Here is a 14,540-nt window from a genome sequence, read left to right as displayed (position 1 = left end):
TGGGTTTTCTCCAGTTTGCATCGTTATGAGTAATGTGAATAATGCTGCAGTTACCAGTCTTTTACATGTTTTGGGTGCATTGATCTTGGCCGGATACCTAGAGTGGAATTGCTGAGTGTTAGAGCACGTGTCTGCTCAACCTTGGTAGATACTGCCAGTGGTGTTCAAAGGATTGTGCCAGTTTACACTTCCAGCAGCAGAGTATAAGCATTTCAGTTGCTCTGAACTGTGTGAAACATTTTTATTGCCTCTGTGTTTCATTTTGGCTACTCCGGTGGGTGTGTAGAGTTAAATCATTGTTTCAAGTTAGTGAGTGCTGTGTAACAAACGATACCAAAACTTACAGGCTGAAAATCAAAACCATCTTCCTACATTGTGCAATTACGTGGGTCAGCAACCTGATTTAGGTCAGGTAGGGAGTGTCTCTGCTAATCCTTCCGGGGGTCTTTTATGCTGCTTTAGTTATCTAAGGGCTAAATTGGCACTGGATAGTTCACCATGGCCACACTCCCAGGTCTGACATTTGTTATTGGTTGCTCACTCTGCCTCCCTGTCCATATGCTCTCTTTTCCTTAAGGAGGCTAACCTGGGCATCTTTGCATGGTGACAGCAACATTCTAAGGGGGCACATGACATCACTTCTTTCACATTCTACTGGCAAAAATAAGTGGCAAGGCCATTCCAGGTTCAAGAATTTCTAAGGTTTTGTATTTAAATATGTTATATTTGTGGAAATAAATGCTACCTTTTTATGGAAGGAGATGCAAAAACTCCTTGCAAAGGAACATACCTGCAGAGATATAAATTAATATGACCATTTTTGCAAACAATATAACCACTATTATTGTGATATTAATTTGCATTCCCCAGATCATGAATAGATTTTAGCATGTTTCCACAGGTTTATGGCCCTTGCATCTGCTATTCTGTGAGGTGATTAAGTCAGTGAACTCGTTAAAGGTGTTCATGATGTATTTTGGAAAAATACACTTTATTAGATATATCTCTCATACATAATCCCTGCTCTATGTGCTAGTCTTTTCATTCTCCTAACAGTGTCCTCTGCTAAATATATATTCTCAATTTTAATGTCCTCATATTTATCAACTCTTTCTTTAAAAACAGCACTTTTGGGCCGGGCACAGTGGCTCACGCCTGTAATTCCAGCACTTTCGTAGGCCAAGGCAGGCAGATCACAGGGTCAGGAGATCGAGACCATCCTGGCTAAAACGGTGAAACCCATCTCTACTGAAAATACAAAAACAAAATTAGCCGGGCGCGGTGGCGGGCGCCTGTAGTCCCAGCTACTGGGGAGGCCGAGGCAGAAGAATGGCGTGAACCCAGGAGGCAGAGCTTGCAGTGAGCCAAGATGGTGCCACTGCACTCCAGCCTGGGTGACAGAGCAAGACTCCGTCTCAAAAACAAAACAAAACAAAACACAAATAGCACTTTTGGCCAGGCGTGGGGGCTCAAGCCTGTAATCCCAGCACTTTGGGAGGCCAAGGCGGGCAGGTCACCTGAGGTCAGGAGTTCAAGACCAGCCTGGCCAACATGGTGAAACCCCATCTCTACAAAAATACAAAAATTAACCAGACATGGTGGTGGGAGCCTGTAATCCCAGCTGTTCAGGAGGCTGAGGCGGGAGAATCACTTGAACCTGGGAGGCAGAGTTTGCAGTGAGCCAAGATCACACCACTGCCCTCCAGCCTGGGTAACAAAGTGAGACTCCATCTCCAAAAAAAAAACAAAAAAGCAGTTTTATTCCCTACTTAAGAAACATTTTCCTACCAGAAATTCATGAAGACAAATTTTATGTTTTATTCTTAAAGTATTGTTTTGCTTTTCATATTTGCATAAACAATCCACCTGAAATTGATTTTTGTGTAAACTTAGAGGTAGGGATCAAAATTCATTACTTTTTCGATATGGTAACCAATTTATTTCATATAATGTACTGAATATAAAAATTTATATACACTACATGAGGGTGCCAACTTTGTCATATAATACATGACTATATTATGTGTCTGTTTCTTGACCCTTTATTTTTTCCATTTTATTTGTCTTTTTATGCACCATCATAAAAAGTGTTATATATTTTATTTTTATTTAGTCTTGATATCTGATATTGCAGAATAATCTTTCTGGTCATCGAGATTGCTTGTTATTTTTGCACTTTGCATTTTTTTTTTTAACATTTTAGCATCAGTGAGTCAATTTTTTGAAAAAACTAGCTGGGATTGTGATTGAGATTGCATTGAGTATAACAGTTTGGGGAGAAATAACATCTTTGCAATATGGAATCCTCCTGTCAATGAACATGGTGTATCCCTCCATTTATATTGCTATTCTTTAATTTTTAGTAACTATATGGATAATAGCAACAATACTGTGTAGTCCTCAATGTGAAGGTACTTATTTCATGACATTTACTCTTACTTGATTTTGTAGCTGCATTTTTATTAAGATCTTTGTTGATTCACATGAAGCTGCAAAAAAAATAATAATAATACAGAGAGATCCTCCGTACAATTTACCAAGTTCCCTTCGATGATAACATTTTGCAAAAGTATAGTAATATATCAAAACCAGAATACAATCTACTAATCTTATTAATATTTCTCCAGTTTTACTTGTCATCATTTGTTTGGGTGTGTGTATTTAGTTCTGTACAATTTTATCGTAATTATAGGATTTTGTATCCACCACCACAGTCGAGATGCTAAACCATTCCATTGCCTCGAGATTCCTTTGCACGGCTTATTTATCACCAAACACACCTTTGTTATGCTCACCTTGCTGCCTCCCCTAAGCCCTAGCAATAACTTATTTGTTCCTCATTTTTTAAAGGCTGTCACTTCACAAAGCTAAATAAAGGAAATCACACACTATGTAACATTTTTGATTTAGCATTTTTGTACTCAGAAAAATTTCATGGAGATTCATCCAGTTGTTGGATTTATCAGTAGTCTATTCTTATTGCTGATCAGTATTTAATGGTATACATGTAACACAGTTTGTTTAACCATTGGCCTGTTTAAGAGCATCTTAACTTTCCAGTTCTTGGTGACAACAAATAAAACTGCTATGAACATTCACGTACTGTTTTTGTGTGTGCGTAAGTTTTTATTTCATTTTATTCTCTAGAGAGCTACTGCTGGGTTGTGTGTTAATTGCATGATTTATTTTATAAGATATTGATAAGCCATTTTTTAGTGACTGGACCGTATTACATTCCCAACAAGGATGTATGATGGATTCAGTTTCTCCCCATTCTCACCGATATTTGGCACTGTCACTTTTCTTTTTTTTTTTTTTTTTTTTTTTTTTGAGATGGAGTCTCGCTCCGTTGCCCAGGCTGGAGTGCAGTGGCGCAATCTCGGCTCACTGCAAGCTCCACCTCCCGGGTTCACGCCATTCTCCTGCCTCAGCTTCCGGAGTAACGGGGACTACAGGTGCCTGCCACCATGCGCGGCGAATTGTTTGTATTTTTTAGTAGAGACAGGGATTCACCGTGTTAGCCAGGATGGTCTTGATCTCCTGACATCATGATCCGCCCGCCTCGGCCTCCCACAGTGCTGGGATTACAGGAGTGAGCCACCGCACCTGGCCAGCACGGTCACATTTTTAAAAAGTTACATATTCTGATCAATTTGTAGTGGTGTCTCATTGTGGTTTTAGTTTGAATTGCCTTGGTGGCTGATGGTACTGAACATCATTTTCTGGGCTCATTTGCCAGCTGTAGAACCTCTCTGGTGAAATTTTCGTACATGTATTTTGTTCATTTTCCATGTTTAATCAGTTGAATTCCTTATACAGTCTAGATATTAGTCCTTTGTCAAATGTGTAGTTTGCAAATATATTCAACCAGGCCATAATTTTTCTTTCTATTCTCTTTAGATGAGCTTTTGCAGAACAAAAGTTTTTATTTCTTTTTAATATTAATAATGCCCACCTTACCAAATTTTTCTTTTTTAACCATCTCTAAAAATTGTACTGTTTTAGACTATTTAATCTATATGTATGTTTAATGTAAACAACTGATATATCTGGCTTAACTATCATCTTGCTATTTGTTTTTATATTATCTTTTGTATGTTCCTTTTTGTTTATCTTCTTCTAGATTAATCAGCTAATTTTATTATTCCTTTTTAACTTATTACTTATGCATTGTTTTACTTTTATTTAAGAATTTACCTTAGATATTCTAATTTGCACTCTTTTTAAAAAAAATTCTTCTAAAAAAAAACAGGACACATGTGCAGAACATGCAGGTTTGTTACATAGGGATGCGTGTGCCATTGTTGTTTGCTGCACCTATTGACCCATCCTCTAAATCCCTCCTCTCACTCTCCCCACCCCCCAACAGGCCCTGGTGTGTGTTGTTCCCCTCCCTGTGTCCATGTGCTCTCAATCCTCAACTCCCACTTATGAGTGAGAACGGGTGGTGTTTGATTTTCTGTTCCTATGTTACTTTGCCAAGGATGATGGCTTCCAGCTTCATCCATGTCCTTGCAAAGGACATTAACTCATTCCTTTTTATGGTTGCATAGTATTCCATGGTGTATATGCACCATATTTTCTTTATCCAGTCTATCATTGATGGGCATTTGAGTTGGTTCCATGTCTTTGCTATTGTAAGTAGTGCTGCAGTAAACATACGTCTGCATGTGCCTTTATAGTAGAATGACTTATATTCCTTTGGGTACATACCCAGTAAAGGGATTGCTGGGTCAAATGGTATTTCTAGTTCTAGATCCTTGAGGAATCACCACATTGTTTTCCACAATGGTTCAAGTAATTTACATTCCCACCAATAGTGTAAAAGCATTCCTCTTTCTCCACAGCCTCACCAGCATCTATTGTTTATTGACTTTTTCATAACTGCCATTCTGACTGGCATGAGATGGTATCTCATTGTGGTTTTGATTTGCATTTCTCTGATGATCAGTGATGCTGAGCTTTTTTTCATATGTTTGTTGGCTGCTAAATGTCTTCTTTTGAGAACTGTCTGTTCATATCCTTTGCCCACTTTTTGATGGGGTTGTTTGTTTTTTTCTTGTAAATATGTTCAAGTTCCTTGTAGATTCAGGATATTAGACCTTTGTCAGATGGGTAGATTGCAAAAATTATCTCCCATTCTGTAAGTTACCTGTTCACTCTGATGATAGTTTCTTTTGCTGTGCAGAAGCTCTTTAGTTTAATTAGATCCCATTTGTCAATTTTGGCTTTTGCTGCAATTGCTTTTGGCATTTTTGTCATGAAGTCTTTGTCCATGCCTATGTCCTGAATGGTATTGCCTAGGTTTCTCAGACCACAGTGCAATCAAATTAGAACTCAGGATTAAGAAACTCACCCCAAACCACACAAGTTCATGGAAATTGAACAACCTGAATGACTCCTGGGTAAATGGTGAAATTAAGGCAGAAATCAAGAAGTTCTTTGAAACCAATGAGAACAAAGAGACAACATACCAGAATCTCTGGGACACAGCTAAAGCAATGTCAAGAGGGAAATTTACAGCACTCAGTGCCCACATCAGAAATCTAGAAAGGTCTCAAATCGACACCCTAACATCACAATTAAAAGAGCTAGAGAGGCAAGAGCAAACCAATCCAAAAGCTAGCAGAAGACAAGAAATAACTGAGATCAGAGAAGAATTGAAGGAGATAGAGACATGAAAAACCCTCCAAAAAAATCAACGAATCCAGGAGCTGGTTTTTTGGAAAAAAAAAATTACAAAATAGATAGACCATTAGCTGGACCAATAAAGAAGAAGAGAAAGGAAAATCAAATGGACACAACAAAAAATGATAAAGGGGATATCATCACTGACATCACAGAAACACAAAGTAATTTGCATTCTTGACTTTTTCTGCATAGAAAAAAATATGGATTTTATATTTTCTCCAGTAATTTCTCCAGTAATTCTAAAACCTCAAAACACTCTACTTGCATTTGTCAGGGCCTATTTTTGTGCTATTATTCCCCTGAATTTTAATTCTACATGTATTATAAACTGTATGTCACATTGCTATTATTGTTGGTGCAGAATATGTTCCACCAACATCCATATACATCAATATTTTCTTACATATATACTTCTTTCAATGGCTTTTTTTCCTTGCAATTCTATGTTTCCCTGTGGCGTCATATATTTGTGCTTTAAAAATTTTTTTTTCTTTTTTTGATAGAGATCTGTTGGCAAGAAATTATTTCAGTTTTTCACATCATTTAGAAAAGATTTTCTCATAATGAAACCAATTCATTTTTAGCTATCACTTTACTTCTGGCATGTGTGCAAAATATTGGAATTTAAAAATTAGATTATTTTGAAAAACAAGTTAATCAGCCTAAATGAAAAATTGTGCTTTATTAAGTGAAATGCAAATGTTCCTTCTGCAGATACTTTTAAAAAGACATTATCTTTGGGTGCAGTCTTCTTAAAATAATCACTAACTTTTGAAATAGATATTGATACATCTTCTGCAGACATGTCTTCTAGTTTCTATACTGTCATTAATAACACTTTGGCTCTAATGATTATTATGTCGGCATTTTGTGCATGCTTGTTAACATTCTCGAAACACTAATTTCTGTGCTGACTTTGTCATCAAACATTTAATGTTTTGAGCTCACTGCTGCTAAAAGTGTTTATTAAAATTTTTTGAAAATATTATCAAACAATATTATTAATAAGTATATTTACAGGATGAAAAGGAAAAGCATCCAGACCACTCTTAGAGCCTCAATGGAAGGGCTCTTCGGTGCCTAATTTTTTTTTTTATCATTATTTTTCAGATGCATTCAAGCACAGATCCTACTGACGGGCAACCCGAAGGTTTATGCACCTTGAGGACTGCTGAACACTATGACACAACTAGCTGGTGCATCTAAGAGACTGGCTGGGGCAGCAGCTTTGAATACTTCTCCAGCTACCACAGAGACTGCAAGACATCCATTCAGGCACAACTTATTTTATCAGCAAACCTTCTGCAAGCCATTCCCAAAAAGAGAAATGAGCTGTGGCCTGGAAAGGGTGAGAATAAAGGGGCACAGGTTGCTGCTGGTGGTTTCAGTTTTAATCGTGTTCTGCACTGGAAAACTCTGTTTACTACATCTACTTTTCTTTTTTTTTTTTGAGACAGAGTCTCACTCTGTTGCCCAGGCTGAAGTATAGTGGTGCAATATCGGCTCGCTGCAACCTCTGCCTCCTGAGTTCAAGCAATTTCTGCCTCAGCCTTCCAAGTAGCTGGGATTACAGGTACCTGCCACCATGCCTGGCTATTTTGTGTGTGTGTGTGTGTGTGTTTTTAGTAGAGATGGGGTTTTACCATCTTGTCCAAGCTAGTCTTGAACTCCTGAGCATAAGCTTTTTATATATATTACTAGATGAAATCATGGAAGAACAGGAATGACAAGGTTCAGGTCTAACAAACCTAGTCTGAGTTATTTTAATGCAACTATTCATAATAAAAGTTACTAAAATATAACATCTGTTAAAATATAAATTTTAACCAAATGGAATGCCAAGATAAGAGTTATAAAGATTTGTTGTTAACGAGGACTCATAGAACAGGATCAACAGAATGGGAAAAATACCTGGAGAAAAGGATCCAGGTATCAGTAAAGAGTTCATACCCACCGTGGTCAGGTTATCAGCAAGTACCAGTAGATACCAAGTGGAAGGCAGTCAAAGTCTCCATTTATACCCAAATGTCTGGCATGCAGTTTGCTACATGTAACTACTAAGTTAACTGTACAATCATTATCTTTTTATTAAGTTCAGTCATTCTCAGTGATCATTCTAATCCGAGAACCTATTTATCCAGCTACTATTATAAGAAGGCACCTAGATAGGACTGACATCTGGAAAGGTTAACATCAGATGAGGAGCACTGTCTGTGGAGTGTCAAAATTTCAGGGTCTGCCACATTTTCGCAGTAGCAAAGAGAATGAAACAGGACGTTAAATGTGTGGTAACAGGTCAGAGTTTTCATTCCTTTAAGAACAGAATACTTGAATAAAACAGAGGATGAGTGTGACGTTGGAAAGCTACATTGACACATGACGAGTCCTCACACGGCAGGTGAAGGATTAGAACACTTATCCTTAGGTGCAGTGAGCCGTCGAAAGCTTGTCAGCAAGAAGCAGAACTGTGGGAGTAAGACTGGAAGAAGATTAGTGTGGTAGAGACATGGAGGCGGAACGGAGGGAAGCCTGAAGGCAGGGCCACATATCAAAGCAGCAACAATTGTCCAAGGATGAGGCAACAAGACTAAGGGACTGTTTTTTCTCTGATATTTGATTTACTTTGGATGTTTAAATTTTACCATTGACTGGAAGTTTTGTGACAAAATAAAAATTTGCATGGTGGGGCTCACCTGGCATAAACAGGTGGGGCTTCAGAAGTTCTCGTAAGTGTCTGTACCTCTGCCCTCGGACCATCATCCCTTTCAGTGGTGAAGGCTTTGGGTCTGTTACCCTGTGAGGTTTCCCTGTGAGGTTGAAACCTGTATCAAGTGTTGACAGTGCTTGCTGTGTTGGGTGGACTTCCTCCTGAGTGAGTTCTTTCACTTGGAAAAAAAGGAATTTGTTTCATTGGGAATGGTTCAATCTAAAACGAGGATTGAGAGTAAGGCCCCAAGCCTTGGAAAGGAGAAGAAAGGAATATTATATTTTGAACACTAATCTTATGGCAGCTTCAACATCTTATTTAATTCCTCAATATTAGAACAGAGATATTATGATGCCCATCAGCTGTTAAAGAAATTAACATCTGGCTTAAATTATGCAAGGTGGTAAAGCTAGTCATTGGTGGAGGGAAGATTCTAAGCAAGATGTGGTTAGCGATGGAGTTCATGGGGTTTCCATGAACAGCAACAGGAGTAAAGTAATAAAAGAGAATCCTGTAGTCGGGATAGGGATTACACATTTGACTATATAAGGCTTTTCCTTTCACTTAGGTACAACCTAGATCAATTAATTAAATGTTACCAGAATATAAATGTAAACCAATTTACAGCAAGGCCAAGTTAGATCAAGAATGAAGCAATGTGACATTTAGGGGTGAGGTAGTACCAGTGTCCCTGTATATGTGACCTGTGATCAATTGCTGCTTTTACTGCCCTGATACTTCTCATTATGGTCTGAGGAAATTGTTAGTTTTCCTCTTTCAAAAGAAGTCATGGGACTCAGTATCAGTCTTGTCAAGCATAATGGAGGCCGTTTGATGTTGGACATAATGATGAGGATCAAGGTAAGATGCCACAGGTGGGACCCTGAGTGGGAGCCACTGAACTTCACCAATGCACAACTCTGCTGAGAGCAGCAGTGCAAGAGGCTCTTCCCCTCTCCCCAGCTTGGTCACACTGCACCCAGATCATCATATAGTCTCTGGTTCCATTAGTGCTAATAGCCCTGCAATGCCTGACTTCAATACTGGTCACACCATCTCTGACCTTTGAAACTTATAGTCAGTCACTGAGTTTCCCAGTTGACACTAATGCTTCCCACAAACCCTGGCTAACTTAAGGTTATCCCAGTCATTCTTTGCTCTTGGCTGTCTCCAGTAGGATGTTCACTGAAGTTACAGTCCTTGGGAACCCACAGTTGGGCATTGGAAAGGTGGGGAAAGAGGGTTAGTTGTTCTGTCCTCCTTCATCTTCAACTAAACAAGAAGGTGCCTATAAAAGGACATAGCTGAAACCCCACCATGTTGGTGAACAGTCTGGAGACCTGGTGGCCTGGAGCCCACACCAGAGAGGAGGACTGGTTGTTAGCATTCTGAGCCCTGGGACTGTTGAGACTCTGAATAATGGGAGGGGAGTTCAGACAGAGCTGAGCCCTGTTAATAATCCATCTCCACGCCAGCGGGAGCACGGCGCTCAGTGATTAGCGAACCTCTACTTCCACAATGCAGCGAATGCAGTTTTAATTGAAGCCATGCTTTTCCTTACAATTCATTCATTGTGTCCTTCAGTGATTAATTAATTAATTATTCTGTAATCCCTCCACACATACTGGGCAATTTTCCAACCTTTTAGTTATAAGGAAAATATAATAAAATTACAATCAGCTATCACTACACATCTACCAGAATGACTGGAGTTAAAATACCAACTGTTGGCATAGTTACAAAGTGAAGAATTCATTCACTGCTGGTTAGAATGCAAATTGATAGAGTCACTTTGGAAAACTGTTTGGCACTGTGCACTAGAGCTAAGCATATGCACACCATATGGCACAGAAATTCACCCAACAGACATGGGTACTTACATGTCCTGAAAGATATGTTCAGACATGTTCTTAAAGACATTATGTGGAAGAGACCCCAAAGAGGAAGCAATCCTGATAAGATGGATGAATAAGTTATGGTATTTTTATACAATGGAATACTATTCACCAATGAAAATGAACAAAATAAAACTATACTCTAAAATATGGGTGAATTTCATAAACAACATTTTCTGAAAGCAGACAGACACAAAAGAGTAAATAATGACTTATTCCATTTATACAGGTTTTAAGATTAGGAAAACTAATATGTGGTGTTTGAAGTTGGGACAGTGTTTACCTCTGGGAGGATGGGGGATGTAGCAGGGAGCATGTAGGGGCTTCTGAAGTGTGGTGATTTTATGCTTTCTGTATTTCTTACATGGGTGTATTCTCTTTGTCATAAGTCATTGAAGACTTATGACTTGTGCAATTTTTGTAGATACTGCACTTCAATTTCAAAATGTTTATAAAAAGAAAGAAAATGAAACATTGAATGATGGATAGGAAATGTTGTGCTATTCAAGTGAGATCAATAGTGTTGGGCATGTGGTCTTAGACATCTCAGAAAAGAGGTCTCCTAGGACAGACTTGGGTGTCCTTACCACAGAGATTCAAAGGCCCAGGAAGCTTTTCTTGCCTGAGTCCTAGAGCCTTTCTAAAGGTTGTAAATAGCCTTCATATAGATCCCCCCTCCCCAAAAAATGTCTTCTGCATGGTTGCCAACTATTGGAACACAAAGGCCTATGTATGCCTTAAGTATTGATGTGAGTGGGGCAGGGGGCATTCTGCAACACCTACTTATGGAATCATTGGATGTCTTCCTCTTCATTTGTGGTTTTCAGATGTTTGAGATACGTTGTGCCCACGCACACTTTTTTCTTTGGTTGGTTGGTTGGTTGGTTGGGTTTGGTTTGATTTTTTGTATTTATTTATTTATTTATTTAGAGATTGAGTCTCACTCTGTCACACAGTCTGGAGTGTAGTGGCGCGATCTCGGCTCACTGTAATCTCTGCCTCCCGGGTTCAAGTGATTCTCCTGCCTCAGTTATTTGCCCTGTGACTTCAGTTCTCTGATCGGCTCAAGAAAACTCATTAATTTGCAGTTTGTCCAACTTTTTCTTCTGGTGAGGGTACGAGTGATAGGCTTTCCTCTATATCTTAGAGCTGAAACCTTTTGAGGCTTAATGCACTATATATGTGTATATATATATATGTATTTCTTTTTGAGACGGAGTTTCACTCTTGTTGCCCAGGCTGGAGTGCAATGGCACGATCTCAGCTCACCACAACCTCCGCCTCCCGGGTTCAAGTGATTCTCCTGTCTCAGCCTCCCGAGTAGCTGGGATTACAGGTGTCCACCACCATGCCTGGCTAATTTTGTATTTTTAGTAGAGATGGGGTTTCTCCATGTTGGTCAGGCTGGTATCGAACTCTCAACCTCAGTTGATCCGCCTGCCTTGGTCTCCCGAAGTGCTGGGATTACAGACGTGAGCCACCGTGCCTGATCAATATTTTTTTTTAATAACAGAGCCTGTGATGTTCTTGGTTCATGGTATGACTACTATTTTTGTTTGTATCCTGTCCATTTTAGATATTAGATTCTGAGACTCTTGATCCTTTTCAAGTCTTCTATTTTAGCAGACAGTCAACCTGTTTAAGTTTAGTGTGCAGGTTCTGGAGGATCTCTCATGTTCTGCTGACTTCTCCATTCCGGGCGGGTGAGGTCAGCTGCTGTTGGAGGCCAGGAGAAGGGTGAGGTTGGGGAGGGCCTGGCCTGCCAGGCTCTGCTGGAAATCCTCTTGTGCACTGATCAGCCACTACTGCTACTGAGTATGAGTTTTGTGACCAGTCCCCTCTGGGTTTTCCCTTTACTGATCCCTTGGCTTGAGAGATCAGCTTTCCTTGCTTTTTTTTCCTACTTTTTTTCATCCATGGATGGTGACTGTGGGTTGTAGAACTCTCTGGAAAGAACCAGTATGGCGTGGATAGGAGATAAAATTAAAACTCAGCAGACCCATTGCAATGTTTTTCTTCAGATCCTTAGATTCTACCCAATCCACCTTCCTGTTTCCACTATTGAGTTTCCTTTTAATTTCCTGTTGAATTAATCCCAGTATATTTGTCTTTAGAGGGGAGGAACAGGGCCTATGCCATCTTGCCTACCAACTGGAGCACAACCATCGTTTCTTCCCAGATGTTGGTCTGGCTGACTTCGGTTTCCACATCACATAGAGAGACAATAAACAGCCTCGTAAAGGCTTTCCCACCAACCCCCACAATGGGGTAACATCTAATCTCTAAATGAATACCTCACTTTATATAACTCATGATAGTTCTGCTTTTTAATTTAAACCCTGACTGAGACTAAAATAGATTTTGAAGGTCAGAAAAAAATTAAGAGCCTGAAATATACAACAAAATACTAATTTTTAAAACCTAAAGGTAATGCATATCCTAAATAATTAGAATATATTGATTATCCTAATATTTAAATGTCAAACATCCATGTCTTTATAAAACCCTGAAGTTTCAAATGATCCTCTTATTTTATGATTCAAAAAGAAAATGTACAAATGTCCTACTCTGGTGTGTGATGTTGAGAATGGGGAGGCAGTGCACGTATGGGTCAATAGATGTATGGGAACTCTGTACCTTTTTTGCTTTTTGCTGTGAGCCTAAAACTGCTTTAAAAGTAAAGTTCAGGCTGGGCGCGGTGGTTCATGCCTGTAATCTTAGCACTTTGGGAGGCCAAGGCAGACAGATTGCCTGAGCTCAGGAGTTCAAGACCAGCCTGGACAACATGGTGAAACCTGGTCTCTACTAAAATACAAAAAATTAGCCAGGTGTGGCAGTGTGCACCTGTAGTCTCAGCTACTTGGGAGGCTGAGGCAGGAGATTTGCTTGAACCTGGGAGGTGGAGTTTGCAGTGAGCCAAGATCATGCCACTGCACTCCAGCCAGGGCGATTCCGTCTCAAAAAAAAAAAAAAAAAAAAAAATTCCATTTAAAAAAAAAAACATATAAATGTATCCTATGCTATGCAAACCATTCCATGGAACAGAAATCTTAGAAAACGTCCACCATATTTTAATAACACCATACAATAACTCAGATATTAAAACTTAAAACATTATATTTAAAAAATTCTACAGATCAATATATATAAATAGAGAAAGGTGGTGGTGGCAAATATGAATGTACTAAATGCCACTAAATTGTTCACTTTAAAATGGTAAATTTTTTGTTAGATGGATTTTGCCTTAATTTAAAAAACATTTAAGCCGGGTGTGGTGGGTCACGCCTATAATCCCAGCACTTTGGGAGGGTGAGGCAGATCACGAGGTCAAGAGATTGAGACCATCCTGGCTAACACGGTGAAACCCTGTCTCTACTAAAAATACAAAAAAAAAAAAAAAAAAAAAAAAAAAGCTAGCTGGACATGGAGGCAAGCGCCTGTAGTCTCAGCTAGTTGGGAGGCTGAGGCAGGTGAATGGCGTGAACCTGGGAGGTGGAGCTCACAGTGAGCCAAGATTGCACCACTGCACTCCAGGCTGGGCAACAGAGCAAGACTCTGTCTCAAAAAATAAAAATAAAAAATAGAAAATATTTAAAAATTGAAAGATAGCTGGAGGACTAAAATAGAGACACTTAAAACTATTCTATTAGCCGTACTGCTCCATAGAAACAGAACTAATAAGATATGTGTGCATATGTATGTGTGTGCATCCGTGTGTGTGTGTACAGAAAGACAGTGGGAGATTTATTTTAAAGAATATTTGTGGGGCTTTATCTCCTTATTCAATGCTTCCAGGGAATTTTGCTTGGGTGTAGGTCCCCAGGCCTTTTGAGGGACATGTCCACATCGGGTAGTGGGGCAGAGGGAGGAGGAGCATTGCTCTGACACTGCCCCAGCTACTGAGCCAGGGCACTGGGGGCTTCGGTTCTGCAGATGGTGAAGGCAAAATTCTGGCTGCTATTACGCTGCTCATAGATCCCATTCTTTCCAAGAGTTTGAAGCCCACTTGAGCATCCATGATCTTCAGTTGCAACATTTTGAAAAACCCCAAGAAGTCACTATGGACTGAGTAGCGACTGGGGCTAAGTGGAAGGCCTGTAATAAACCCAAAACAGAACCACTTTTACCTTCTTCAAGAAGAGACGGTTACAGGGAATATGGATGGGGAAGAACAGAAATAATGGTGCACTCCGTCAGTGTGGGATTTGCAAAGCAATTCCTCTTTCAGTGGAGGACTTCTGTTTCTT

At 39.5% G+C, this 14,540-nt stretch overlaps 1 protein-coding gene across 1 annotated transcript in view; it reads left to right on the top strand.

The window, feature by feature from the left end:
- LOC123567872 (uncharacterized) overlaps nucleotides 1-8,411 on the top strand; it is a 189,586-nt gene extending 181,175 nt beyond the window's left edge. Inside the window, exons 4-5 of the mRNA XM_045366862.3 lie at nucleotides 6,802-7,039; nucleotides 7,149-8,411. Of these exons, the coding sequence (XP_045222797.2) occupies nucleotides 6,802-6,856 (55 nt within the window). The 3' untranslated portion in view covers nucleotides 6,857-7,039; nucleotides 7,149-8,411. The remainder of the gene's footprint in view (nucleotides 1-6,801; nucleotides 7,040-7,148) is intronic.
- The last annotated feature ends 6,129 nt before the right edge of the window (nucleotides 8,412-14,540 follow it).

The sequence above is a fragment of the Macaca fascicularis genome, chromosome 12 (genome assembly GCF_037993035.2).
Source record: "Macaca fascicularis isolate 582-1 chromosome 12, T2T-MFA8v1.1".
In the NCBI taxonomy this organism is placed as follows: domain Eukaryota; kingdom Metazoa; phylum Chordata; class Mammalia; order Primates; family Cercopithecidae; genus Macaca; species Macaca fascicularis.
Note: the sequence above shows the minus strand (reverse complement) of the source record. Positions and strands in the feature narration are given on the sequence as shown.